Genomic DNA, 26,883 nt, shown 5'->3' on the forward strand with positions numbered 1-26,883 from the left:
TTCAAAAATAATCGTTGCTTTACACTGAAGGCCAGTTAATTGTGGATATGGCCTGTGCTATGCCATGAACAGGGAAAATCCCCCCACAAATATTTGTAATTGCCTGTGGCTGCCACTAGATGGCGGCAAAGCTCTTATGCCCAAATTAGGTGTGGGTTGCAGCTACCGCATTTTCTTTACAATCCTGTATTTTATTGATTACCCAGTTACTTATTAGCTAAAAATAATTTTGTGTTATTAAACTTATTTGTGAAAGGCAGGAATTATTTTTGTCAATTTGGGCGTCACCATCGTTCTACTGTGGTGTCTATGACTTTGAGTGTGCAAGTCTTTGAAAGGCGGAGCTTGAGTGCCATAATACACAAAAATATAATGTGAGGGTTCAGGAGCAGCTTACTGGACGGGACGTCTCCACCAGCGTCTGTCCACATCATTTCATCCTCGTCTTGATCCTCGGGACGTGAAGGAGACGTCAAAACTTGGCCCGCGGTTTTTCCGCCGATTTCGTCGAGGTCCTCCCCGTCCGACAACCTGCTCACTCCGAGCTCCGCCTCCTCTATCGGATCGCCCTTCCGGCGGGGGTCTCTGCCCCCGCCGGCCCCCGCGTGGGCTCGTTTCCTTCGGCGCCAGCCGTTCAGGTTGTCCGGGGTCACCTTCCCGACGCTCTGAGGGGAAGGCGACAGCGGGAAGATGTCCGCTATCGCCACGGGCGACGCGGTTCCCGCGGGATGGCGCGTCGGGGTGTACGACTGGCAGATGTGGGTCTGAACCACTCCGCCTTTGGCGGGCGTGGCGTGCGTGCAGACGGACGGCGAGACGCAAGCGGGGTCTCGGTGTCTCGGGACTAACGGCAAGGGGCTGTCCAGCTGGGATGTTTTCCCAGCAACTGAAGGGCTGTGAGCGCCCAGTCGAGGGCCGTCGTCAGCGCCGACATCGTCGAGGTTGACGGAATCCGTCCGTTTGAATTTGAGTTTGGGTATCCCGGACGTCTGCATTTCCATTTCGACGTGATAGGAAGCGGATTGTGGCGTACCCGAGCATTTTGTCTGTCTCGTTGGTCCTCTGGGGGTCGAGACCTTCGGGAATTCGCTAGTGTAGCCCAAACGCGCGGCCGCCTCCCGCTGCTGGCGGTCGGGCGTCTGTCGGAAGCCGTAGCTGCGAGCGGGCGTACCTCTGGAGGATGGGGCCTCTACCAAAACGTCTTCATTGGATCTGGAAGACTTGCGGGAAAAGCTGATATTCATCTTGAGGCCGCCGCTAAACTGCGTCTTCACCACCGACACGTCCACGATGTCATTGCTGTCGTCCGTGGTGGAGTTGAGCTGCGAGGAGTCCAGCAGCTGAGAATCCAATTGAGAACTGGTCTCAGTTTGAGACGTTTGAACACTTGCGGCCGTTGTCTCATCCGTCTGCTCGTTGCTTTCCAGAAGGAAAACAGATTCTTTATTTGAGGCACCGCTTGAGTTCTTTCGAATGGTTCTAGCAACTTGTCCAGATCTTGTGTTTGTTGGTGACGTATTTGGAGACGTGACTGTTTGGTCCACTGGAGTTTGCTTACTGGGGGTGGCAGTCTTTGGATTTTTACCGGGTGTTCGTCCGGACCGAGTAGCCATTTGGTGAACTGGACTGGGTGTCCTGGTGCGAGGTCTGGCGGTGGCTTTGGATAAAGGACCCTGTTGTTGGGTTGGTGAAATTTGAGAAGGTCTCAGGTCATTTGTTGCATCCGGTGAAATCCTTACTAGGTTTACCCGACAAGAAAAGGTTTGTGGTGGTGGACTCGTCTTCTCGGGGGTCTCGAAAGTCTCAGTTTTCTCGCTGGGGCTTTTCGGCAGGCTGTTGAACTTGTCGGGCGTCTTCAACAATCTGGGTGAACTCCGAGATGCAACGCATTTCTTCCGTGGGGACGGAGACCAAGTGACTGTCTTTTTGGGAGTCTTGGATGTTGATTCCAAAGTCTTGAGGGGAGTCCTGAGAATTCCCTTCAGCGGGCTCGTCAGAGGACTTTGCTTGGTGGGCGTCTCCACCACCAAGGTCTTGCTGGCAGGAGATCTGAAAGGACTTCCCCTCAGGGCCATGCCCAGTTGTCCAATGGTTGCGTGTTCTACGCCAGGCAGAACACGCAGCCTGGAAGAAGTTGGAGTTTGGGGGGTTCTTGGTGTTCCAGGAGTTCGGTTCCCAAAATCGGCTCCTCTGCATTTTCTGTGCGTCTTTTCCGGTGTCTTGTTGGGACTCTACACAGGATAAGAAGACATTGGTGGACGATGTTACAAAGATTTTTTTTCTAAATAGTTGTACAAAGTAATTTTGTTATTAATGTATGTTTTTATAAAGTAAAATACAATAAAAAATACATTTGTTGTGCGTGTTTTTGGGAAAGCTCAAATAGATTAACTAATTTCCTCCCAAAGACGTATTTACACGTTTTTTTTTTTATGCTAGAGCAGACAGAAGGCTTTGATGCAGCCTCTGAACTGAAGAAAATACTTGAAGCAATGTTAGTTATTATAAAAACGGCCAGCCGGTGGCAGCAGAGTATAAGAGATCAACCAGGGCCATGTTGTAAAAAACACTTTTCCCCACTGTTTTAAACAGATTTGTGGTTAAACTTAGCTATATTCTAATGCTAATTCCTGCAAAACGGAAACAGAAAGAAATATACTTTTCTCCCTGATAAAAGAAGAGATGCTAATCTTTCTTTTGGTAGGCTCTATGTTTTTATAGCAATAGAACACAATAATAATGTATAAAAATGTTTTGAGGTACGAGTGAGGACTCGGAATGGAATAAACTCCTAAGTGAAGGTACTAAAAGTACTGACCTCAAAGACACTGGAGTCTGTAGACAGCCGAGTCCTGCTGGTCTGGGTTGACCCCGTCGAAGCGGAAGGACGACCGGGAGACTGGGCGGCCCCAAAAAGAAGCCTCACGGGAGACCGAATTTTTTTGACGTTAACGTCCGTGATCTTGCCTTCGCTGAGCGGGAGCTGCGAGGCGGACAGCGCCCTCTCCAGGTTGCGGGAACGCGGTTGGGCACTTGAATAAAAGCTGTTTGAGTGTCTCCTGGCAAAACCCTTAATCCTCGGGCTCCTTCTGACCTCTGCCAAAAAAAAAAAACAGCAACATTGAAATGGCGTATTTCTCATTAAGCTCAAGGGTTGAATTTCATACCTTCCGCTGGTTTTACTGGTGACTCTTCCACAACACAATCCTCACTCAGGATGGAGTTTCTACGGATACAACACAAAGTGACGTGAAATGTAGCAGTCGAAATGGGCATAGAAAATAAAACTTTGAACCAAATAAGGTCAATTGCTTACCGGCCCATTTTTTGTCGATAAAGCAGCCGATTGGACACCTGCTTGTGGTGGGGCGTCTCACACACTTTGTTGGTTATGAGTCTGTGCCTCTCTGAAGAACAAACGATTACAATAATCAATTTGGTTATTGTAGAGCTGCAACAAAATTTGCGTTAAACTCTCAGATTGGTTCGGATTTTCACCGTCAGACTTGTGAGATCGTTTACGTTTCAGTCCCTCCACGGCGGAGACCGACTGGCTCCGTGCGAGTTTGCTCCTCTTTGACGGAGAGACAACCTCTTCGTTGAACAGGTTTCTTCTCACCTTGGTAACTTCTGAGGCAAAATCAGAAACAGACAATCTGACAACTTTGCATATTAAGTATGTCTCAAAATTTTTATAAGCAGCAAATCTTACCGTGTGCTTGTTGCTTTTGAGGTTGTGATACTGCAACTGGTTTCTCCTGAGCTGTAAAGATTTTTGGTTTGGACTAATGGAAACAGAATAAAATGGAAGGGAGTTAAAAAATAATGTACAAAGTGCACAATAATTTACTTTGCCACAGTACTCAGAAGCTGTTTGAAATTAGAGACGGTCCTTATGATATAAGGGGAACAAGTGTCTACAAAAATAAATAAATAACAATATTAAGCAAAGGTGGGTTTCTGTAAAAGGTGTTAATTTGTGGACTAATTTTGGAAATGATCTGAAAAGATGTGAGTCACTTGCTGAATTTAAAAAAAAAAATGTTTAAAAGCATGTAAACCGTGACTAATGATGACTGTATAAGGTTCTCATTTCCTCTTTCAAATCTTTCGTTTTATTTTCTACTACTTGTTTATATGTTCAATAAACAAATGAAATAAATAAATACAAAAAAAAAAGAAAATCAAAAATAAATACCAAAGGGCAGATTCCACGCATTAGAGTTTGATTAGAGTTTATGATGAATTGTCTAGGTTGGTCTTACGGCTCGTGTTGCCCTTTTAGGCATCTGAATCTGACGTAGACTCTGCGAGGATTCGCTCATACTGCAATGACGAGTCAGCACCCCGCTCCTAACAACAACAAAACACAGTGCTTGAACTCTTACAGAATGTCAAACATGTTCGAGGTCCGTTTAATGATAATTCAAGTTAGAAGGCGAAGGCTGTCAAAATATCATTCCGAAAATATGTCAAATGCAATATACAAGGTGGCTAAATTAAACAAGGATGAATGAACAACATAACCCCCCCCGTTCTTACCTCCTCTTGCTAGCAGAGCGATGACGCAGGTCCAGGAGGCGATCGCTACAGTTGGAAAGCGAGCCGTGTGCGGAGAGGCGGGGCGAGGAGGCCGACGGGGAAACGCTGTCCTTGGCGAGCGACTCGTCGCTGAAGAAGTCCGCGGGAAGGACGGCCACCAAAGCCTCGGGGAGCTGCGTGCCCAAGCTGTTGTAAATGTCGGCAAGGACCCTCGGGATGGCTGTCAAGAACCTGGGAAAAAGGAAACGGGTTCGGTTAAAAATCTTTCTCAAACAAACGCCGGTTTCTACCGTGCTACAATCCAATAATGACTGATGATCGATGAACCCGCATATTCGCGGATCGACACCCGCGGATTTCAACCCCCCCCTTTTAACTCATTCGCTCCCAGCCATTTTCACATTTCGCAATCCCGTTCGCTCCCGGCTGTTTTACTGGATTTTGACTGATTTTGCAAGGCCCACAGAATATTGTGTTCTATTGCTATAAAAGTATGGAACATATCAAAAGAAAGATTAAAGTCTCTTCTTTCATCAGGAAAAAAAAGTATGTTTCTATCTGCTTCCGTTTTGCAGCAATTAGCATTAGAAGAGAGCTAAGTTTCATCAGTTTTCACAAATCTATTCAAAATTGTAAGTAATTGAGTGTTTTTTTTCTACATGGCCCTGGTTGATCTTTTCTCTGCTGCCACCTGCTGGCCGTTTGTGTAATAACTACCATTTCTGCAACCGTTCTTTGCAGTTGAGAGGCTGCATCAAAGCCTTCTGTATGCTCTAGCATAAAAAACACAAAAAAACAAAACGTATAAATACGTCTTTGGGACACTTAGAACATTAAAAAACGTATTTACACGTTATTGGGAGCAAATGAGTTAAAAACATTTAAAATATCTAAAGTGTTTCTTAAACCCCGAATTGTAGACGTATGGAGGAGGAAACGACAATCGCAAGATTCTTGAAACGCTTACACTGGTAGCACTTCATCTTCAAGGAACCTTGCAAGGCATGCTGGGTCTTTTGTCAGGGATATAATTCTGAGCATCTCAGCAACCTTAAGAACAAACAAATTTTGCATGAGTAATCAGAATCAATCGATTAAGTGACATGATAAGTCCGTGAGAGTATTTGATTATATTCAGTAACGCAGCCATGACTATTTTTGGGGGTGAAAAAAAGGTGTTGCGAAGCTCTAATGTCATAGCTGCATGATTATGTAACCGTTATGTCTATTCAATACCTCCTCTGCCATCTGTTCAGCATCCAGAACATCAGCCTCCTCCTCCAGGGAGAAAAGTCTGCATAATTCCAGCCTGAGCAGCGCCTGGAGCTGACACCTAGTGGGGACAAATGTGAATTGCAAGCGTCTAAAAATGAACAGTGGATGAATTCTTCTTCAGATTGTTGCATTCGCGCGATTGCGACACTCACTCTCGAACTTTGCTCTCCACATCAGCTGCGGAGCCGTACGCCTGCCTGATGGATGTGCTGCTCTTGAGAAGGTGCTGCTGGGAAAACTGAATGGTCGTCTTGGCCTGCAAGCGAAACGCACATTACGCGAGAGCAACCGAGCAAAGATTTCACTCACAACTAGTTGTCAAAATGGTGTAAAAGAAATAAAAAGACATCTCACCTGGGGCTCAGATTGTGCCACGTGGAAAGTTTTGACTGCAGTTAAAAGCTGTTGACCACCAGCGAGGAGAGCTGCGTCTCTCTCGGCTATGCTCTTCTCATAGATGGATTGCACGTGGGACAACAACTCGGCTGTACTGGCGAAGGCTGACAAAGGAATTAGATACATTACGTGAATTAGGATGACATGTTGCATACCTGATGTCTTTCCCTTGCATTATCTTAAATAATGGGCTGGGATGTGAGGCTTTAAATATGAAATCCCAAATTTAAAATGTTTTTTTAATTTTTTTGTGATAAATCCAAAGCCTGAATTAATATAAAAGTATGACTTAGGCGCCATATTGCGGCACCTTTGTGCCAAAAAAAAATATAAATAAATAAAAAATTAGTCATCATCAGTCTCATCATCTCTTGACACCTATAGAAAATTATTTTATTATTTTTCGGGGGTTGCCAATAAATTCATTTTTTTTAGTCTCTATCCCCCACGAAGGTTGTTTCCCCAGAACATTAGCATGCATCAACTTCCACAAAAATTAGGATTTTTTTTTTTTTTTGGTCCTTGCAATTAACTTGAATTAGCCAGGCTTAATAATCTTTACAGTATATATTTTTAAAACTGAAACAAAGGTCCATATAGAATACATACGGTAGCGTCTTATACCATAACTTCATTATTCTTTAGTCCAGTGATTCTCAACTTGAGTAATAAGTAAAATAATCACTGCAAACTTAAGTAGTATTTAACCTTTCGGTCCAACACATTTGCATTTATTTTTTTTAAGTAATGTTTGTTAAAACGTTTTAGGTATAAATTGTAATTAAGAGTTGTACGTGACGGTGTTTTGTATCGACAGAGATACTGACTGACGACGTCGACTCTTTCGCTTTTGTTCTTGTCACTCCAGCGTCTCTTTGCCGGCCTCTCTGCCGCTTTCCCCTCCGACGTGGCCGCCGGCTCGGCGTCAGCTTGGCTCTTCTGGGCCTTCGCGTTGAGTCGCGCCACGTTGAGCATCTGCAACGAGCGGCTCATGGTCTTCATCTTCTGCTTGACCGGTGTGCGCTGTGTGCCTCCTGGAGAGGACGAAAAAAAAAAAAAAAGAAGAAGAAGTCACATTTGGCTGTGCCTACATGCGAACTGAATCGATTTGAAAGGCATACGTTTCTTGCCCCTCTTGTTATCGGCGCCCTTTGACAACTGATACAGATCTGCCAGATCGCTGATCAGCTCTGTCTGGAAGAGAAGCTCCTCTTCCTCCCTTTGGTCAGGCGCTGCATGAAGCAACCTGACAAAGTCGGAGATAAAACAGCATAAAAGTTGAAGCCGGTGTAACAATATGCACGAGCGTTTTGTTCTCCTTACCTGAATGACTCCATTAAATGGGAAGTGACTCCCGAGTGATCCGAATGAGGAAACCAAGTCTCCAACAACCCGACTCTCGGTGAGCAGTGACCGAGTTCCTGCTGGGCCCACTCGGGAACCACATAAGGAACATTTGGTTGCTCTGAGCGAGAAAAGTAACAGCAAACATTAAATTAGCTGAACGTTTGTACTTGTTCTCAATACATTCAATCTCCTTCACCATCAGAGCCGTCATCTTCTTGCTCCATCATGTCATATACGACGCCCAGCACGCTTCTGACGACTTCCGGAAGGTCAGCCGAGATTTCAGCTGTGCTGGAGGTGGAAATGATGTCGGTGTTGCTAAAGTGCTGGTGCTGAGTGGTGGCGGGCTGGAGGACGGTGAGCAGAGCAGAAGAGCTGGACAGAGGGGAGAGGACGGCCGAGGACGACCGGCCGTTATGGCACACCTCAGCAAACTGGGGAGGGGGGGAAACAAGCAGAAATGATTAGACAATTAGATTTCAAAGTGACGCATGTTCTTATTTACAAAAACAGGTGCAAACTTAACTGGGTGTAACTCAAGACTGTGTCTACGAAACTTTCAGGGAGGAGTTGATGGAAAAAAAAAAATAAAAAAATGCGGTGTCTGATTTTGCATCTTTAAATTCTGCGCCCGAAAGGCAGACACATAAGACACCAATGTGTGGAATCAGACAGTAAAAATACAGAATTTGATTGCTCACCATGTGCAGCGAATGAGCAGACAGCTCTATTAGAGTGCGCTGGAAGGTAGCAGCACCTTGCTCGCTAGTGTTGGGGCATTGAAGCAGCCATGACTCCGTGGAGGTGCGCGACAGTGATGAGGCATCCCAGCCCTGCAGCACACCCTTCAGACACACTTCCACGCCCGGGGCGAGGGGAGGCCCCTGTCTGCGGGTCACCGGCTCGAGAGTCACAGCACAACTCTGGACAACATCACCTGAATGGGAAGAAGAGCGCAGATCAGACTGTGCCATTGTGTTTTTACATTTTGGTTACAATTTTAACATGATTTATTTTTTTTTTCTTTCCAGAATTGAACACTGTAATTAATCTATTTTGTGCCTAGGTAGAGCAATGGAGTACATGAAAGACCAGCCAGAGTTCAGCAAAAATCCAAATAGTTTCGGCTACAAGGTCTTATTTTGTTGTTAACAATTTGTTTTATTAGCCAATGTGAGGAATTCATTCACAAACAATAAACCCAAAATCAAGAATATGAAGAGGGTGGCTTTCAATGAAAGTGTACAATTTGATGTTGCTCTAAATTTTGAAATGTTTTTTAGGCTTGTTGTTGGCCATGGCGGAGGTCTGTGCTCTATTGTGTGCCAATCTGGTTTACGCAGGTTGACGTTTTATCCCAAACAGAAATAAAACATTCCCCAAATAGAGTCAGAGTCACAAAACATATTTACCCGTGTCTAGTCGCAGAGTGGCCTCCAAGACGGGAAAAGCAAGGCGGTACTCGCTTTCAGAACACAGCAAATATTCAAGACTGGACCGGAATGGGAAACTCTCACTCCCGATGCCGCAGTCCGTCTTCGGGGTGCAGCGGCGGTTCAGCAGTGCGACTGCTGGGATCACTTTGCCACATGCCAACGCCAAGACCTGTGCTAATTTGTCAAAGCCCAACTGGTCACCACATTGCACCATCTGCAATGAAGACATGATGATGATGATAATATGTTCACTATATCTCAAGGAGCAACTCAGGTTCAGATGCATTGCAGCCTATCACCAACTGAGGAAGAAAAAGTTTGGACAACTGTTTTATATCCTCTGTACGCTGGTTACTTACATTTCCATGTGATGTACTGTCCACCCAGTGCAAGGCAACCTGCCTCTGAAGCAGCATGTCCTGGATGCTCTTGGATAGAATATGTTCAGACACATCCATATGCACGTCAAGCTTCCTCACGCAGAGGTAGTCCACCAGTTGTGTCCAGCTTCGTGGACACTCTGCCACAATAAACACCACATTTTTCGCATGGTTTGCAAGATGGTCTTCATCTGGTACATGTGCAGCTCGGCTCGTCTTCCTGGGTCTCAGGGACAGCTTGGTGGGAGAGGTGATGTCTGGTCGGTCCCACTGGAAGTCGAGCAGGATTTCTTTGAGGGCGTTTTGCACCGAGGCAGATTGGTTGTAATGCCGGGACGCGCATTGTTTATCTCTCCCGTCAAACTTGGCATCAAATTCCACAATGAAGTCCTCAAATGTTTTGTGGCGGAGCTCCTTGAAGTCCGAGCCCCTCGTTATGAGGCTGGCACCTCGGCCGGTTTTGGACTGGAAGAATTTGTAGCCCCAGCGCACTTTGTCGAAGCCATACTTGTAGCCGAAGTGCAGCAAAATGTGCAAAATCGCACGTTTTAAGAGATGATTTCTGGCTTCTAGCTGATCGCTCGATTGTTGATCTCCGTAATCCACGTCGACGACAAAAACTAGGTTGTGTAAAGCCATTCCGTCAAACAGCTATTATCTTCGACGACACGCCATTAAATCAAGTCAGAATATAACTGTGCCCAGCGAGCCGTCACTTCTCAAATCAAATCATTCTCGGTACGAGTATGTCCGCCATTTAGTGTAAAAGACTTTAGCGAAAGTGCGAATCTAATGTCAACTCTTCATGGTCGCTAGCGAGCGAGCTAACATCATTTACCGCGACTCACTTTGACATTTTCTACCGTTACAGGTTCACAAGTCCAACATTTGTCGGTCTTTCAAAGAACATAGTCCAAATAATCTCGCTTTAGTTCCATAAGTGCCACGAAAAATGTTTCAAATTAACAAAAGCGTCAATATCGTGGCCACTCCATGCTCGCCATTTTCTCATCCTCGTAGTCTTAACCGTTCGCGGTCCTTGAACGAGAGCCCGCCCCCTCGAAGGTTATTGGCCGAATGTGTTACCAGCGCTAACCTCATTGGTTCAAAGTTGTGAGTTACAATGTAGCGATTCGCCAGATGTCCCCTGCCAAAGTGTGATTGGTTGCATCTACCATCTGTCACGTTGGCATTGACGCTGTGGGGCCAAATGAGGGGCTGCAGGCACCTCCCCGTCTTTAACTTTTAAATACAAAACGTTGTGACGTAACATTACGACTACTATTCAGTTTTAAATATTGTAATTATTTGGGAACATTATGAATACAGTCCATGTAGTAGATTAGAAAACCTTTTAATGCAAAGGTTACTTACGAAAATAGAAGGATGCGAGGGGCCACATTCACATAGTTCACAGTTAACTTGGATATTAATTACCTTTAAAAACAAAAATAAAAAAATAATAATAATAATTTATCCCGATAAAGTCAGTTGACATAAATACACTATTGAGCGTCCATAATTATTATTTTTTTCTTCAGCAGCAGGGGGAGATGAAGAGCTTGTAGAAAATAAACAAGAAAGGGGTGAAAGGAGGAGACGTCCAATGTTTTTCTCCACTTGCTGATTCTCACGTGGCCTTTCCCTGAAAACATGGCAACGGGATGTAGGTCAGCAATGCCAAACTGTGTATTTATTTATTTATTTATTTTTTAAATGTCATTGTTGTTTTTATAAGTTAATTCTATGGGAATTAATATTGACATATTTACCCGTTTTTACCTATAATGGAAAAACAATATTGAATTTGTTTTGTAGGCGTTTGTCGGCATATACATTCTTGCCTAGTTCGCTACAATGAGTTGATATAGAGCTTTCATGCACATCTTAATGGACGCTAATCAGACAAGCCTATGAATAAAAATGATGGAAGTCATTAAAATTCAATTACAAGGTGAGTGTGTCCCCTTTTTGTTCTCTATTCGGCAAGTATAATCACCGAGCTTCTCCGTTCAAAGCAAACATTGTCCTCAGCGGTATTATTCTTTACATCACGTATCAAACTCGGTAATGAGATGAAAATGACAAGGCAGTGACGTCTGTTGTGATTACGGACCAAAAATAAATCCCTGGCTGGACCAGAATGTCCTCGCTGCGAACGTGACATCTTCAAACAAAACGAGGCATTTCCTTTCTGTTTTTGCTCACTTTGGGAGCACACAAACACGTTTCTAAAAGTGGATCTGATGTACTTTGAAGAAGTCACATTTAAATATATTTGCAATGAGTACATTGATTTAACGTGAAGGACTTATAGATGATTCTTTGTGGCATTATAGTTAAAAAAAAAAAAAAAAAAAAAGCATCAAAATTGGTTGGCAACTTTTCCGCAATTCCAGGAGGCGTGACGCGACGTGTTTACTTGTCTTCTAAAGCATCAGAAACCTCAGTAGTCGCTGACTCACACTGGTGCCGTCAAAGCCCAATTTGCAGCAGGAAATAACAAAGGCCGTAAAAGAAGACAGTCAAGTATTTTTACAGCAGAGTCACTTTAATGCTTTGCAGCCCTTCAGTCTGTTAGTGGAACAAAATGTACAGATTGTTCCAACTTCCAATGACGACGCTGCTCGTTTGTCACGCGGACGTCATCTCGGTCGGGGTTCTGTCATGCTACTTCTCTCAACATTTTCATCTCTTGCCTTTAAGGGGTCAGTGAGATCTGCTTTGTACAAGAAGGTGAGCAGCAATGTTAACAGTTAACACATGTTAACATACTGTTATACAGATTTGGATTACACACGTACATAAAAAAAAAACGTAGCATAACACAATGTAACGTAATGCAAACCAACAAAAACAAAACACAAACCTATTGATATTTCTTGTCAACTGATTCCATGAAATAAACACGTGGGAGTGAATGAGTCAAGTCAAGACTATTAAATGTTAAGTTATGACAAAACTATGAAATTGATTTGTCTTTTATTCACCTCTTGAATCTGAAATATTTAATGTTGTGTCATCTGCAAGTGGGCTGCTTGTTGGTATGCCAGCAGAGAACTCACAACACAACAACACTTACCGAAATGACGGCCGGCGCGTCAGCAGCCTCGGCCGAGGCACCGCGGGGTCAATAGGTCAACATACAACGTTTACATATGGACCCCTTCATGGCCTACGTCACGATGACGCCACGGTGTTTACTGGACGGCAAAAACAACCGCTGGAGGCAACGAAGTGCAGCAAGAAGTAAACATCACTGGTTGTCTGTTTATTCTATTCTATTATGATCAGTTTACTCACATAAATGGCCGTTTTCCGCGTCCTTTCCGACGTGAACTTTCTGTGAAAATATGCTGACCGTTTAGCAACCACACGCCACTGAGGTGTTTTTGCCTCCAGCTAAGCCCCGCCCTTTAAATTGCGTCACATTGTTTACAAACTTTGAAGGGGTCAATACGCATTACGCAGCAGTTGACGTTAACAACCTTGCACGTGTACTGTATGTACATTAATAACCACTTTTCCGTTTGACAACTTCCTCCTGGGTGCGCGGCAGAAGCATATAAATATTTCTGAATCTATCTTTAATGTAAGTTTTTTTCCCCTCCTGTTTTTTCCCCCCTTCAGAGTACATGCTAGCTGCGTTAGCTTTTATGCTAATTGTTGTAATTGTACGTCAAGGATACAACAACAAAAAACAAGTCGGAAAACTCCAAATACTTGAAAATATTTATTAAAATACTTATAACAAACATGGTATTTCATAAAAAGTATATTCAATACAAAGCAGAGTGGAAAGGTTTACAGTCGTCTTAGAAAAGTCGATGCGACTTCACAAGTCATGAGCAAAGTAAAAAGTCCACATTTGGTTATGAGCAAATGAAGAGAATAAATATATATTTATATATGCATTTTTTCTTTTTAGAAAGGAATCTTTTCTTCATACATTTCCATTTACTCCCAAGAGCGTTAACTCCTCTGAACACGTCAGTGACGACCAGGCCACTGTGTCGCTTAGTCGTGCTATTTACAACATTAGTGGTGTGGTAATAATGATTTTTGCTTTTCTAGAAGTAGAAAAATCAATACAAAACAAAATATCACTGGTGTGCCTTTAAAAAAAAAAAAAAAAAAGAGCACAATGTACCATTTTTCAAGTCTACAGTAGAAAAGGAATACATTTGAAAACAAATAGCAAGGATTATTCTGTCTTTGCTGGACGTATGCTATTTAGGTTTCTTAAACTATGCTGGATTGAAAACCAAAAAAAAGTTGAAGTAACTAATTTATGCGCATTTGAACATTTCAAATGATTCTTGGGCAAGCCACTAGAGGGCGTTCATGTACCGCACTTTTGATTACCACAGAGGTCAACGTCTACGTTGTCTTTGTACAAAGAAACTTAAACAGCATACGGTTGAAAACACGTTGAAATCAGCGCCCCCTGCTGCTACTAACGCAGCACAAGCCGCTTGACGGATCTGCACGTTGATGTTAGTGGAGATGAAAAGCAGACTTTGCCGCAGTTTGGTTCACTTCAACCGCGCTCCATCAAGAACAACCGCAAGTTGTTGTCTGCCGACCTCCCCTTAGAAAACCTTCACTGGGTGGAGTCCGAGTCACTGGAGTCCATGCTGGCCTGCGTGGGCGACGGGGCGCACTGGCGGCGAGCGCCCGGCGAGCAGTGCAAGGTCTGGGTGCTCCTCCTCAGGTTCTCCAGGGACTGCAGGAAGGAGCGGCGCGCCCGCTCCTCCTCCAGCGGCGACGAGCCTTCCTCCTCCACCACCTCGGCGATCTCGGCGAAGGTGACCGGCTGCGTTTTGAAACGGGCCTCACGGGGCCGCCGGGAGCGACCCTTGCCCCGGGACGGGCCCTTGGGGACGGGCAGCTGCTGGGGGAACTCCTCCATGGCCATCAGGTGAGCCGGGAGGACGTGGAAGCCGGACGCCTCCGTGAGCATCGGACGCACGGCAGCCATTGGGTGACTTGCGGATGCAGGAGCAAACGTCGGGACTTTTCTTTCAGGGTTCGTTTTTCCTCAGAAGCGGGAAAAAAGCAGGCAATCCGCTTTGAAAGTCCAGCAAGCGCAAGGTCAACACAAGTCAGCTTGGAGAGGCTGAAATGATCCGTCTTGTTTTCCTTCTCTTCATGCAGCTCTGAGCTCCAGCTCTCTTTTATAACACGTCAGCCCACCCTCTTCCTCTCTCACACTCCATATTTGCCGCTGGTCCGGTCCAACCTACTTCCCACCTCCTCCTTTACCGGTCACGGGTCCGCCTCTGTATCTCGATTCAGTCACCCCCCTCAAAATAACAGTGGCGGGATGAAGTGCAAACACTTGGGTACTGTACTGGAGCATATTTGTCAGATACCGTATCTGTACTTCACTTATTTACTTTTCTGATGACTTGTAACTTTTATTTCATACATTGAACAACAGATTTGAGAATAAAGTCAGAATCCTGCCAACCTTTTATTCTTTTCTCTTGACTGGCCCTAATCCTCTTTCCATGGATATCCGTATTTTCTACTTTCTACTTTGTCAAAATAGGCTTGTTATTTTTTTTCTCTCCACCTTCTCAGATGCCACAACCTGAAAAACGTAAATAGAGAGAGGGAAAGTTGTTCGGATCTTGAGACTTTTGGGACGAATGTGGAAAAAACAGAACCAGATGGATCTACTCCGCAATATCCATCTGGTACCTCTCCACGGTAATTTGGTCGGGAAAAGGCGGGACATTCTGTACAATAATTCGAGCTGATTGGACGATGCGTCAGTCTACTTGTTTGTTTTAACCAATCACGACCATGGGTGAAAATTTCGTCTTTGTTCTTGCCGAACGGGGGAAAAGCACGAACATCTTACCAGCTAGAAATGCACGAAGCGCCTCTCGCTGTTCAACAAGGAAACGGTGAGTCATTCTACGAGAACAGAATTAATTGCAGCGTCCATTCGTCCATGTTCGGTTTGTTTGTTAGCACCGGCGTCGGTGCAAGCTTCCTGGTTTCGTCACAGCTGCATATCCCGCCCCCAAACACAAGGTCGCTCTGTGATTGATCCGAACCGTCACTGGTACAGTTTGTGAACTCACAAATACCGCGAGAATTCATCTTGCGAGAGCACGGTTATCAGAATCCTGACAACCTTCTTTCTTTTCTCTTCACTGGCCCTAATCCTCTTCCGTAGATATCCGTATTTTTATCCCCCCCTTCTCAGATGGAACAACATTAAAAACGTAAATAGAGAGAGGGGAAGTTGTTAAGATCTTGAGACTTTTAGGACGATTGTGGAAAAAAATAGGAGAGAAGCAAAATGGAGGAACGTCAACCAGGAAGGATTAATAACAAAAACAGATTCAGAGACCAATATATTCCCCGTCATCGGCCATATTTGAGAAAATAGTGTGTTCGTTTTTGAATGCGTTGTCTAACGCCAGCCTATAAAACACAAGAGTCTTGTGTTAAAAAAAAAAAAGAAATCTCCTAATGTAACAAAAACATACCTGTACTTTGTATGAATCGGTTACTGGTTTCAAGGTGTACTGTGATTTTAAAAAGCCCCAGTTTTAAAACCGCTAAAACTTGCTAACAGGTATATGGGCAATTTTTTGTTGTTGTTGTTGTTGACATGATCTCGCCGCACGCCGTCGTTCGTGCGAGGAGTCAATGAGCTCGACAACTTAGAAAAAAATCTGTTCTTTTGGGAATTTTTCAGTAAGGTACCATAGCTAGGTAGAGGAAGGATACGCAAAAGGAGCTTACTGAGAGTGGCTCCCTTTAGAGAAGGAAATACTTGAATATGATCTCACTGTTCTCACAAACAGAAGAGCTGCAGTCATCACTCAGACAAATTTAATTGGTGATGTTTATATGTTACCACAACACTGTCTCAAAATGAACGCTTACAACTAGCTACAAGAGTTAGCATGTCTTCAATTTGTAAAAGAAAATAGCCACTAAAGAAACGCTAGCAAGGCAGCTAACTAGCATGGCTAGCATCAGTTCCTTTGTGCTCTGATGTTACTTCATAAAGCAGAGAAGCTACTCAACGTCAGCGAAATTAATACGTAGGCTACATTTACTCTTTAGTTTTATTGTTTATATATATTTTTATATTATATTATTTATTTATTTATAGAAAAATTCAATTGTTTTCTAGTTATGTTTTCTAATGTAGCTATGAAGTGCGTTTAAGGCAAGAATGTTGTTTATTTACTGAAAAATTTTACATTTTACACATTGAATGGCAACACCGTGATATCGCGAAACATTTTTGCCCGCGGCTATCAAACCGTCAGGCTTATTTAAGGCCGCAAGCAGGATTTCTTTCGCTCCCTCCCTGCCATGAAGAAAATTGCAATGTGGACAAACACTTGCACTCGAGGTGACATTCGAGGGGTGACCTCACGCCCCGTCACAATCTTAGGCAATGACGTGATGGCTTTTACGTCGCCGGTAACACAAGCGCGGGATGACAGCGTGTTGCATCTTACTCGCACGCTCGCACAAACAAACACGCTTCTTTAGTTGCAAGTCATATGCGCAACTTTTATTACGGGCCTGCGTCTATTTTAAGTTCATCCAAAGTTGCGACAGCTGCCAAGTCATGTGACATCACATGACATTTTCGAGTGCGTTCATAATTTGCAATCTCGGATGTCAAATGGTGGGAAAATGCAAGAAATCGATTTTTTGGGTTATCCAGAGAAAAATGTTCTTTTTCAACTGAGAAAATTGGGACGCATTTGGCGACCCATCAGGCTTGACAGGAAATGACAATACATTTGATTCTATTTCTTTCTAATTCTTCTCAAATTCATCTTTTTATATTGACCCCATGCAGACCTTCAGTCAGTATTGAGTTTTTATATGATAGTATTAATGATGATGATGAAACAAGGGCATCCGAAGGGTTTAAGAGTGCAAGTGATAATAGTTGTTCTCGATGGACGCTACTTGCTAGTGCGTGTTTGTTTGTGTGTGTGTGTGTAAATGCCACAGTGTGTGCACAGTGTTGAATTACAGCGCAAGGACACATTTACACAGCACACAGCGTCGGCATGGACTGCCCACTGTGTTAAAACAGTAAATTAATCCACAAAACCGAAGGCGAGTCACCACAAACATGTTGATGATTTTTCTTCTAATCTCGCTCACTTGAGAAAACAGGCCAGGCAAAAGCTTCTATGCAGGTTTTTTGCTGGGGGCGCAAAGGTGAGGAACGCACCGCAGGCCACATTCCCCACAGCGGAGCACAATGTGCCCGCCGCCGCCTCGGTCGCCACGGTAACCAAAATGTCAAGAGGAAGGGCGAGGAGACGCGAGGGGAAGGGGGGGGGGTGACCCAAGTCAGGAAGTCACAAATCTTTAGAATCTTGTAGCACGCTTATTAATAATGTCGCATTTCATCAAAGCGCGGGGAGGCTAGTGGTTAGCGTGTCGGCCTCACAAGCTTAGGGTTCGAATGTTGGACTTTTGGATGTGACTGTGCAATTAAGTCATTTGCCCCCAAAAACATATAAATGTCCCAAAGACGTATTTATACGTTTTTTTTGTTTTTTTTTTCTAAATGCTGCCGCATACAAAAGGCATTGATGCAGCCTCTGATCTGAAGAGAACGGTGGAAGCAATGGTAGCTGTTACAAAAACGGCCGGCAGGTGGCAGCAGAGTATAAGAGATCAACCAGGACCATGTTGCAACAAGCTGTTTTCCCCACAGTTCTAAACAGATTTGTGAATAATGATGAAACTTACATTATATTTTAATGCTAATTGCTGCAAAACGGGAAGCAGATAGAAATATACTTTTTTTTTTTCCAGATGAAAGAAGAGACTCTAAACTTTTTTTTGGGAGGTTCCATGTTTTTATAGCAATAGAACACAACATTCTGTGGGCCTTGCAAATTATTTTATTATTACAAAATTGGCACAATTGTAAATGAAAATATAAGATTATTCATACTAATTTTGAGTTGTTTAAATCTATATATTTCCATAATCAGTGTTCCAATGAAAGTTATTTGTTTTATATATTTTTTTATGTTTAAAAATCTTCTTGTTTTGTGCCAATAAATAAAATGATTGTCCTAACCCTAATCATGATTTCAATTATTACCAAATTATTCCTGATGAATATTTTCTTCATAAATCGAGCAGCCCTACTTTTGGATCTTTTCTGGTTTGTAACCGATATGCACCAGGGTGCTTCCAGATGGCAGTAAGCGAGGACAACCCCTCCACCCCCCAAAAAATTGAGTCAGTAAGATACCAAAGGCGGACACGGGTTATTTATAAACTCGTCGAGCGGGAAGTATGCAAAACAACTTTTACTATTGCTTGTCAGTGAGCAAAATCCAATGAAAATGTTTTATGCGCAATTTTGCATTACAAAAGACACCAATGCTCCGTTTTGATTGAGTCACAATGTGAGATTTTCTGCTAAATGTGAATCTGTTGGCGTGTTTACAATCAATCGTAGCCTGATGACGTGTCACATTAGCGAGTTTTCACCAGGCAGGCGCGAATGTCGGAAAAAGAAACCTCAATAGATTGTAGGGTCACACGTGTAATGCACTATGAAGCTACTTTGCAACCCAAATTGGTCTTCAAAAATAGTCAGACTGGCAGCATGACGCAATCTGGAAAATTTCAAATTGATGCCCGAATAGAATAAAAATCCAAGCTGCAAGTTCGACCTTCTGAAAACGATGAGTTGCAAGTAGAAAACGTGTGTCAATGCGAGACGGGCGGGGAGGCGGGTGCTTGCTGGTTCTGGTTGGGGTGGTGCGTCCAATCCCACCGCTTTTGCGCCGGTCCCAATCGGTCAGCTCTTTCTCACAGAAGCTTCCCAGCAAAACACAGCGTGACTTCACACGCCACTTAAGACTCACTGTGGTAAACATCAACAACAACAAAAACCTAACAACTTCATTTCAATTGAGAGTTGAACAACCAGTGTCTTGTAAAGTCTACATGAATTTATTTAACACATCCACTGCCATTGACGACTATAGACGTCAAAGATCAATCGTAACTATGCTGGCAGTGAATGAGTCAAGGTAAGGAGGCCAGGTCAAATTTGACCCGTTTTGACAACTGACCTTACCGTGGCACGCCCCTCCCCCCGCCCACATTGCGCAACATGCAACTCCCTCCGACAAGATTATAGCGAAACAGCGTGCGCTGTAATGGCAAAGTTGTCAGATCTTCCTTGTGATTTCTCGGTCAGGTAATTGTAGGATTTCTCTTCAAAGCAAGCAAAGGGGGGGCTTTACAGTTTTTTGTTTTTTTTTATTGAAGGGTATCTTCACGCCTTGTTTTTTTTCTTCTTTTTTTTCTTGGCTTTGGTCAACCACTCAATGTACTACCGGGAGCTGGATTGCTTTTGTTTGTCCGCAGCAAAACGCACGTGCCGTCGCAGACATGACGTCTTGCGTCTTGATTGGTTTACTAGGTCATGTGGGCGTGGTTTACGGTAAGATCAATTGACAGCAATAACAATACCCTAACTGCTGTTCGTTGACCCTGAAATTTCATGACCTGTACTTGCACTAAAGTGATCCAAAACACACACAAAAAAACATTCTGTTGTACGAGTACTACATTTTTGTACATTTGACAGTACTGTATGTGTTAAATCAAGTAAAATGACGGTAATGAACAGTAAAACAGTAGCTATATTTGTGTTCAAAAATGCAAATTATAATATTAAATGAAGAAATTTCAAAGTTAGTAAGCTCATCATGGGAGGTCATAAAAAAATGATATGAAACCGTATCTAACAACATTCAAGCTAGAGTATGTTGTTAGTAGTCCGGCAATGTTAATGGGGATCCCGTCTTGTCCACATCTCCACTTGCACAGCAGATTTGAAAAGCACATTTCATACACAAGGCAACAGATGGCAAAACGATAAACGGAACGGACGGGAATGTTCCCGGATGAAAAGCTAATTGGGATCCCGTCGGCGGGCAGAGGCGATCGAGCTCCCGTAAACGGCGGCTCGTCCGATTGTGCGCGGCAGCTGTTGGATTTTTGGAACGACGTCTGGGGCTGCCGGGAAGCTCGCTTGATCCTTTTTTCCAAAACACGCCACCGATTGTGGACATGTCAACCTGGATCGGAGGCTGTTGCCGGAAAGATTTTGGACAAGCACTCCTAATTCTGAAGGCCCGGGCAGATCAAAATCAACATGGCAACAAATAGAGGCTGAAATCTGATTGGACAAAAAGAATCTAAACAAATACTAGTCATTGAAAAGAAGACTGTTGGACTTGAGAAATATGATTGCAACAAACATATAATAGAAATTTATTAAAAAAAAATGCAAGGAGCAGCACAAAACTTTCATGCAAGCTGTGACCCGAGTCAAACGAACGCATCGGCGCTTTTAGGTAGACTCGCAACAAGGGTGACATTAACATCACATCTGCCGCCGATGTCAAAACAGATGCGAGATATTGTGCAAACAGGACGCACAGATTGCAGCAAGCCACTATTTGTACCGTAAACATGTCATTTTGCATTGCACGAGATTTCTTTTTTTTTGGGTGACTGAGAAAACATACTGAGTTCAGTTCAGCCTGTGCTACTTGTTGAAGTCCTTAAATGAAAGCAGATTGTGCTAAAAAGTCACTCAGCGCTACTATCAGCATGTTGCACCTCTTTTATAAGCTTTATTCCGTCCACAAAAAAAACAAACAAACATGCCAATCAGTTGAAAAGGAGGCCAAGGAGTGTCGCAAAAACGTCTGAAACGGCGGAGTGGCGACTTGTAAACGTCAGCGGGCGATCCAGGTGTCTTTTGTGAGCCCCCCCAATTGATGGGGCGCGTGGCCCCGCCCCCTCTTGGCGAGACGTCAGGGCCAAGCTTTTTTTTTTTTTTTTGTGGCGGCGCCGGGGGTGGCGCGCCATAAAACACCTGTGACCTTCTCCCTTTTCTCTCATTTCGACGCCGGCAAAGTGCAACGGGCTTCATTCCCTCCCACGCTTTCTTTTAATATTAAACACGATAAATATATTGTGCCGGCGCTTGTATGTCGATTCGAGAAGCGCGCATGCGCGTCGCCTTTTGTGTGTGTGTGTGCGTGTGTGGTCTCACACTGGTAAGTGAAATTAAATGCCACCTTGTGTCACATATTCAAAATCAGTAGGTTGCTTTTATGATAGCACAATCAGGTCTGAAAAATACATTATAGCATAAAATTTTCCTTCATTTCAAGGGAGAAAGTTGATTTGAGATACGAATGATTTCACGAGTGCGCATGCTCGGGCTGAACTGGTGGGCCGATGTCAAAATGCTCGGGTCGATTATTTGTGCCAGTCCAGTCCTGGATGGACGTCATGTCAAAATCACAATATTAAAAGTTTGAAGTCAAAATTTTATGAAGAAGAAAGTAAAGGAAACTTGGAAAATTACTTTATTCTTTTAATATTTGAAAGTTGTATTTTTTTTTGTAGAAGAAAATGTGAATTTATTTTCGATAAAATGCAACTGTGTTATATGAAATAATCTAACATATATATGAAAAAGAAAAATTGCAAGCTTCGCTTAAAAAAAAAAAAAGTTGACATTTCTCAGCCAAATAGGACTTGATTATTGGGGAGAAAAAAATACAACTTTATTCTTGAAAAAATACAGTTTGTAGGACTTAAAACTATTTGGATATGCTAAAGTATTTGAAACATTTTCAACAAATTTCAACATATTTTAACAACAACAACAACAAAAAAACTAAAATAGGATGATAGTAGTAGAATAGTATATTCTTTTTTAAATAAAAAAAAATACACATTTATTCCTTAAAAACACACTTTATTAAAAAAAAACAAAAAACAAAAAAAACAAAACTGTATTCTTGTAATAGTTTTTTTATGAAGGGAAAAAAAATGACATAATTTCCCCCATATTAAATAACATGATTATTATTGCAAAAAACGTTTTCTAGAAAAAAGTCAACATAAAAAAATACAGCGTGTAGGATTTAAAACTTTATTCTGATATGCTAAAGTATTTGAAAAAAGTTTCAACAAATTTCAACACATTTATATCTAAAAAACTAAAATAGGATGATAGTAGTAGAATAATAGATTTTTTTAAAATAAAAAAAAATACACATTTATTCATTTATTATTTATTTATTTATTAAATATGCATTTTATTAATAAAAAAATATAGCTATATTCTTGTAATAATTTTTTTGGGGAGGGAAAAATGACGTAATTTTGCCCAAAATATGAAACGTCATTCTTGAAAGCTTGTATGAACTTATTAAATAACATAATTTTTATTGCAAAAAACGTTTTCTAAAAATAAAATAAAATAAATAAAAATAACATAAAATAAAAAATCAACATCAGTCAGGACACACACAAAAAAACAAACAAAACAAGAACTGCCTGAAAGAAAAATGTTTACAGTGGTAGTCATCCATCCATTTTCTTGACCGCTTATTCCTCACAAGGGTCGCGGAGGGAGCTGGCGCCTATCTCAGCTGGCTCCGGGCAGTAGGCGGGGGACACCCTGGACTGGTTGCCAGCCAATCGCAGGGCACACAGAGACGAACAACCATCCACGCTCACAAGCACACCTAGGGACAATTCGGAGCGCCCAATCAACCTGCCATGCATGTCTTTGGAATGTGGGAGGAGACCGGAGTACCCGGAGAAGACCCACGCGGGCACGGGGAGAACATGCAAACTCCACCCAGGAAGGCTGGAGCCTGGACTCGAACCGGAGTCCTCAGAACTGTGAGGCGGACGTGCTCACCACTCGACCCAGTGGTAGTCAGTCCTTCCTTATTGGTTCCATCCATCCATTTTGCGCCAGAGGCGGAGTTACTGTATCCCCTGGACTGGTTGCTTGCCAGCCAATTGCATATAATTGTTGTTTATATAGATAAACACTCACAGGACGATTTAAGAGTCTTCAATATGTGCTTTTGGAAGGGGAAAAAAAGTGAGGTGGATTTGTTAACTACTTCCTGTTTGTCTCTCTAAATGTTGACGCTTTTTTTTTTTTTTTTTTTTTTTTTTTAAGTTGAACGTCAGCTCCGAGAACAACAAGCCTGATTCAGTGTCCATTTTAGGAGAAAGCAATCCCTCAAAGTCTTGTCGTTCTCCCACCAGGCAGTCGTTTAAAAGTCGCTCCGGTCCGCTGGGAACAAGTGGGAAGTCTTCCAAGAAACCATTCTCTGCCTCGGGTGTACTTTGGCCACTTCGTGCTCATATTAAGAACACCAAGAAACACAAACAAAGTCTTCCAGGCAGCCCCCACGTTTTTTTGTTTTGTTTTTGTTTTTTTACTGCACTGAATCCAGACCTCTTAAGATAATACGTATAAATATTTGCGGCCGTTTATCAGCGTGCCAGTCTTTCCATTAAAACACGCAATCACAAGTGAAAAGCTTGTTGAACATTGTTGGAAAAAACGAGTCAGCATTGTGGAGAAACTTTTTTTTTTTACAAAAAGCTGAGCGGGCTCAATGACAGCCGGTGAAGATTTAACTGTTGATTTCTACTTTAGTTCCTCTTTTTCGTGAAAAGGCGACGATGTTATGCAACCTGCATGCGTAATCAGGGCTGACAAATTGTCTTCATTACAGCCATTTTTTATTATTTTTTTTTAAGTCTTCTCCCCAACAAAGAGCAAGGCAAGAAAAGCCAAGTCAGGTCACAAAGGTCATAATTTGATTGACAACTCAACGCTGGTCGACTACAAATTTGAATCTTAGGTTGACTTTGTGTCCACAAACATAACTTTTTGATGCAGATTACAAAAATGTCTTTACTTTTTTTTCTTTTTATGAGATATTTTTATTTTTTGTTTTGAAGTTTGACCGATAAAAAATTGCGCAGTATGGATTTTATCATGCAATGGAATTTATAGCTATGACATTTCAGAAAAAAAATACTTGAATATTACGAAATGTATTAGCAGATATTATTATTATTATTATTATTATTATTATTATTATTATTATTATTATTATTAAAACCTGATGTGCTACATATAAAACAAGGGCAGATTTGGACTAACTGTAAACAAAACAAAAATCTTAAATTTTAAAAAAAAAAAAAGTTCACTTACATCTGTGATTTAAAAAATATTTAAAAAATTGGTTGACCAGTGTAACACAAATTATCCCTGCAGTAATTTTCCAATTGTGATCGTACATGGGCTCCCTCTAGTGGTATCATTACCCAAGTACAGTTCAGTCATATTTAAATGCTCTCGCTAGCCACAAATTTGCCCATCACTTAATTTTCTGACATTATCTGGAAATAAGTAGTAAGAATCAATATATATCCTACAGTACATTTATTATTATTATTTTTTTCCAAGCTGGATAATAATTAAATTTGCCATTCATGTGAACTTCAGACGCAGAGGGTACAGCTCAGACTCGAGTCTACAGAAGTCTCAATAAAGTGGCTAAAAGATCACTAGATTTGTTGCTCATCATTTTACTTTCAAAAAAAAAAAGAAGGTATTTTTCACACCACAAAGAATAATTTTAACATTCTTAACTGAATAATAATCTTAATTTTAATTCTTAACTCTCATTCATACATGGAACTAAAATGACTCAGTCTTTTGCCATCCATGGGAATGACCCAAAAACGTGCAGTATCGACCTTTAACCAACAGATGGCAGCATAAGCAAATAAACCCATTTTCATTGCTACAGTCATGTTCTTCATTCTTTGCTCCAGTCCTTAATACAATTGGTGTACAAGTGCATGATTGCATCATCCGGACAGCTGGTTCTACGCAGCTACAAACCACAAAAATAAACCAAAATCTAAGAGAGTCAGAGTTGTTTTATCAGCTGTGAGGCGCGGGGTCTGATGTTGTGTAATGTTAGCACATTATCTCCATTAAGGTTGGCCCAATTGCTACTGTAGCTACTTTGCCTTTTTACTATTCCATAACTCGAGCCCAAAAGCCACAACTTTCTCCCCCATCTTCAGCTCTGATGTCGCTCCAGGCCACAGCAGATCTCTGGCATCATATCACAACTCTGACTATGGCTCTTAACCGTACATCTCAGTGACGATTCATAAACATACACCAAATAGACAAAGAAGAATTGACACTCACATTCACGCCTATAGATTAGCCTAAAAACCAGACTCAAACCCCCCCCCCCAACTTCAGGATTGAGGTGGATGTATTCCCCACTAGGCTAAGAACATCTGCAATGACATTGAAAACTATATTTAACGATACAGTAAAGCCGTCCATCACATGGGTTACATTCCGGACCACCCGCGCAAGAAGTGAAATTTAACACAAACCTACCAAATACACCTTATATGATACATTTTCATTAGTCTATTAAAGCCTATTTATTGGAAATACACAATCCTCAGTTTATGTGTTTAGTATTAATACTACATAATTACTCTAAATTAATAATAAAGAGAGTATTTATTTAAAATACATACAGTATATTCGTTGAATTGCATAATAATCAGGTTACCTATCCACGATAAATATATTGCTACATGAAAAATACTTCTATTTTTTTCCTCTCATGTTTTTACCTTTTTGTTTTGTTTTGTTTTTTGGGATGAAAATGAATGCAGACATCCCCAAAACGTAATAATAATAATAATAACTTTATTATTACTACATACATAAACTTGAGGATTATGCATTTCAAATAAACAGGCTTGATTAGACTAATGAATATGTATCAAGTTTTATTTGGTAGGTTTGTGTCAAAATTATCTAGTACATTATAGAACAAACCTGCAGCCATTGCTTTCTGTAGGCGCAGAACGCAGGATGTGAGAGGATTAAGACATGAACTCGTTCACTCGCAGCCATTTTGACTGAAGCAATCCCCTCCGCTCCCGGGCTGTTTACTGGATTTTGACTGATTTTGCAAGGCCCATAAAATATTGTGTTCTATTTATATAAAAACATGGAACATACCAAAAGAAAGATTAGAGTCTCTTTTCCCATCAGGAAAAAAACCAAAACAATTTGTAGCCGTTTCCGTTTTGCAGTAATTAGCATTAGAATATATCCAAGTTTAACCAGTATTACATTCCTGGTGAAAACATTGGCAAAAAGAGCTTGATGCAACAAGGTCCTGGTTGATCTCATACTCTGCTGCCACCCGCTGGCCGTTTTTTTTTTTTTTTTTTTTTTTTTAAATAACTACCATTGCTCTAAGCCACCCCTCTATGTCAGAAGGTGCATCAAGAATATTGCATAAAAAACAAACATAAAAAACGTGTAAACATGTTTTTGGGAGTGAAGGAAAAAGTATTAAAAATGTGTTTACATCTTTTTGGGATTGAATGAGTTAATCTTTCTAATTTCCATCCATCCATCCATCCATCCATCCATCCATTTTCTTGACCGCTTATTCCTCACAAGGGTCGCGGGGGGTGCTGGCGCCTATCTCAGCTGGCTCTGGGCAGTAGGCAGGGGACACCCTGGACTGGTTGCCAGCCAATTGCAGGGCACACAGAGACCAACAACCATCCAC

At 42.1% G+C, this 26,883-nt stretch overlaps 2 protein-coding genes across 4 annotated transcripts in view; both read right to left on the reverse strand.

Moving 5' to 3' along the window:
• Nucleotides 1–26,883, reverse strand: part of ticrr (TopBP1-interacting, checkpoint, and replication regulator) — a 115,194-nt gene that overhangs the window by 1,322 nt on the left and 86,989 nt on the right. For 2 of the 3 annotated variants that reach the window (XM_077517612.1, XM_077517611.1), the window contains 19 exons: nucleotides 9,356–11,021; nucleotides 8,973–9,210; nucleotides 8,262–8,497; nucleotides 7,757–7,994; nucleotides 7,537–7,678; nucleotides 7,335–7,459; nucleotides 7,041–7,247; nucleotides 6,172–6,317; nucleotides 5,970–6,073; nucleotides 5,779–5,875; nucleotides 5,510–5,592; nucleotides 4,543–4,773; nucleotides 4,266–4,353; nucleotides 3,713–3,785; nucleotides 3,499–3,630; nucleotides 3,317–3,407; nucleotides 3,168–3,226; nucleotides 2,819–3,096; nucleotides 398–2,231 (listed from right to left, as the gene is read on the reverse strand). In XM_077517612.1, coding sequence (XP_077373738.1) covers nucleotides 398–2,231; nucleotides 2,819–3,096; nucleotides 3,168–3,226; nucleotides 3,317–3,407; nucleotides 3,499–3,630; nucleotides 3,713–3,785; nucleotides 4,266–4,353; nucleotides 4,543–4,773; nucleotides 5,510–5,592; nucleotides 5,779–5,875; nucleotides 5,970–6,073; nucleotides 6,172–6,317; nucleotides 7,041–7,247; nucleotides 7,335–7,459; nucleotides 7,537–7,678; nucleotides 7,757–7,994; nucleotides 8,262–8,497; nucleotides 8,973–9,210; nucleotides 9,356–10,015 — 5,062 coding nt within the window. In that variant the 5' untranslated portion in view covers nucleotides 10,016–11,021. Of the gene's footprint in view, nucleotides 1–397; nucleotides 2,232–2,818; nucleotides 3,097–3,167; nucleotides 3,227–3,316; nucleotides 3,408–3,498; nucleotides 3,631–3,712; nucleotides 3,786–4,265; nucleotides 4,354–4,542; nucleotides 4,774–5,509; nucleotides 5,593–5,778; nucleotides 5,876–5,969; nucleotides 6,074–6,171; nucleotides 6,318–7,040; nucleotides 7,248–7,334; nucleotides 7,460–7,536; nucleotides 7,679–7,756; nucleotides 7,995–8,261; nucleotides 8,498–8,972; nucleotides 9,211–9,355; nucleotides 11,022–12,458; nucleotides 12,600–12,679; nucleotides 12,941–26,883 lie in introns of those variants that run through there. The other variant, XM_077517610.1, reaches the window with a different exon arrangement.
• c3h11orf96 (chromosome 3 C11orf96 homolog) lies at nucleotides 13,097–14,874 on the reverse strand. Its single transcript, XM_077517609.1, has one exon. It carries the CDS (start codon nucleotides 14,355–14,357, stop codon nucleotides 13,980–13,982), a length of 378 nt encoding a protein of 125 aa, XP_077373735.1. The 5' UTR covers nucleotides 14,358–14,874; the 3' UTR covers nucleotides 13,097–13,979.

The sequence above is a fragment of the Festucalex cinctus genome, chromosome 3 (assembly GCF_051991245.1).
Source record: "Festucalex cinctus isolate MCC-2025b chromosome 3, RoL_Fcin_1.0, whole genome shotgun sequence".
NCBI classification, from domain to species: Eukaryota; Metazoa; Chordata; class Actinopteri; order Syngnathiformes; family Syngnathidae; genus Festucalex; species Festucalex cinctus.

Coding starts and splice junctions, on each gene's coding strand:
- c3h11orf96 (XM_077517609.1), bottom strand. CDS start 14,357: ATGGCTGCCGTGCGTCCGATGCTCACGGAGGCGTCCGGCTTCCACGTC.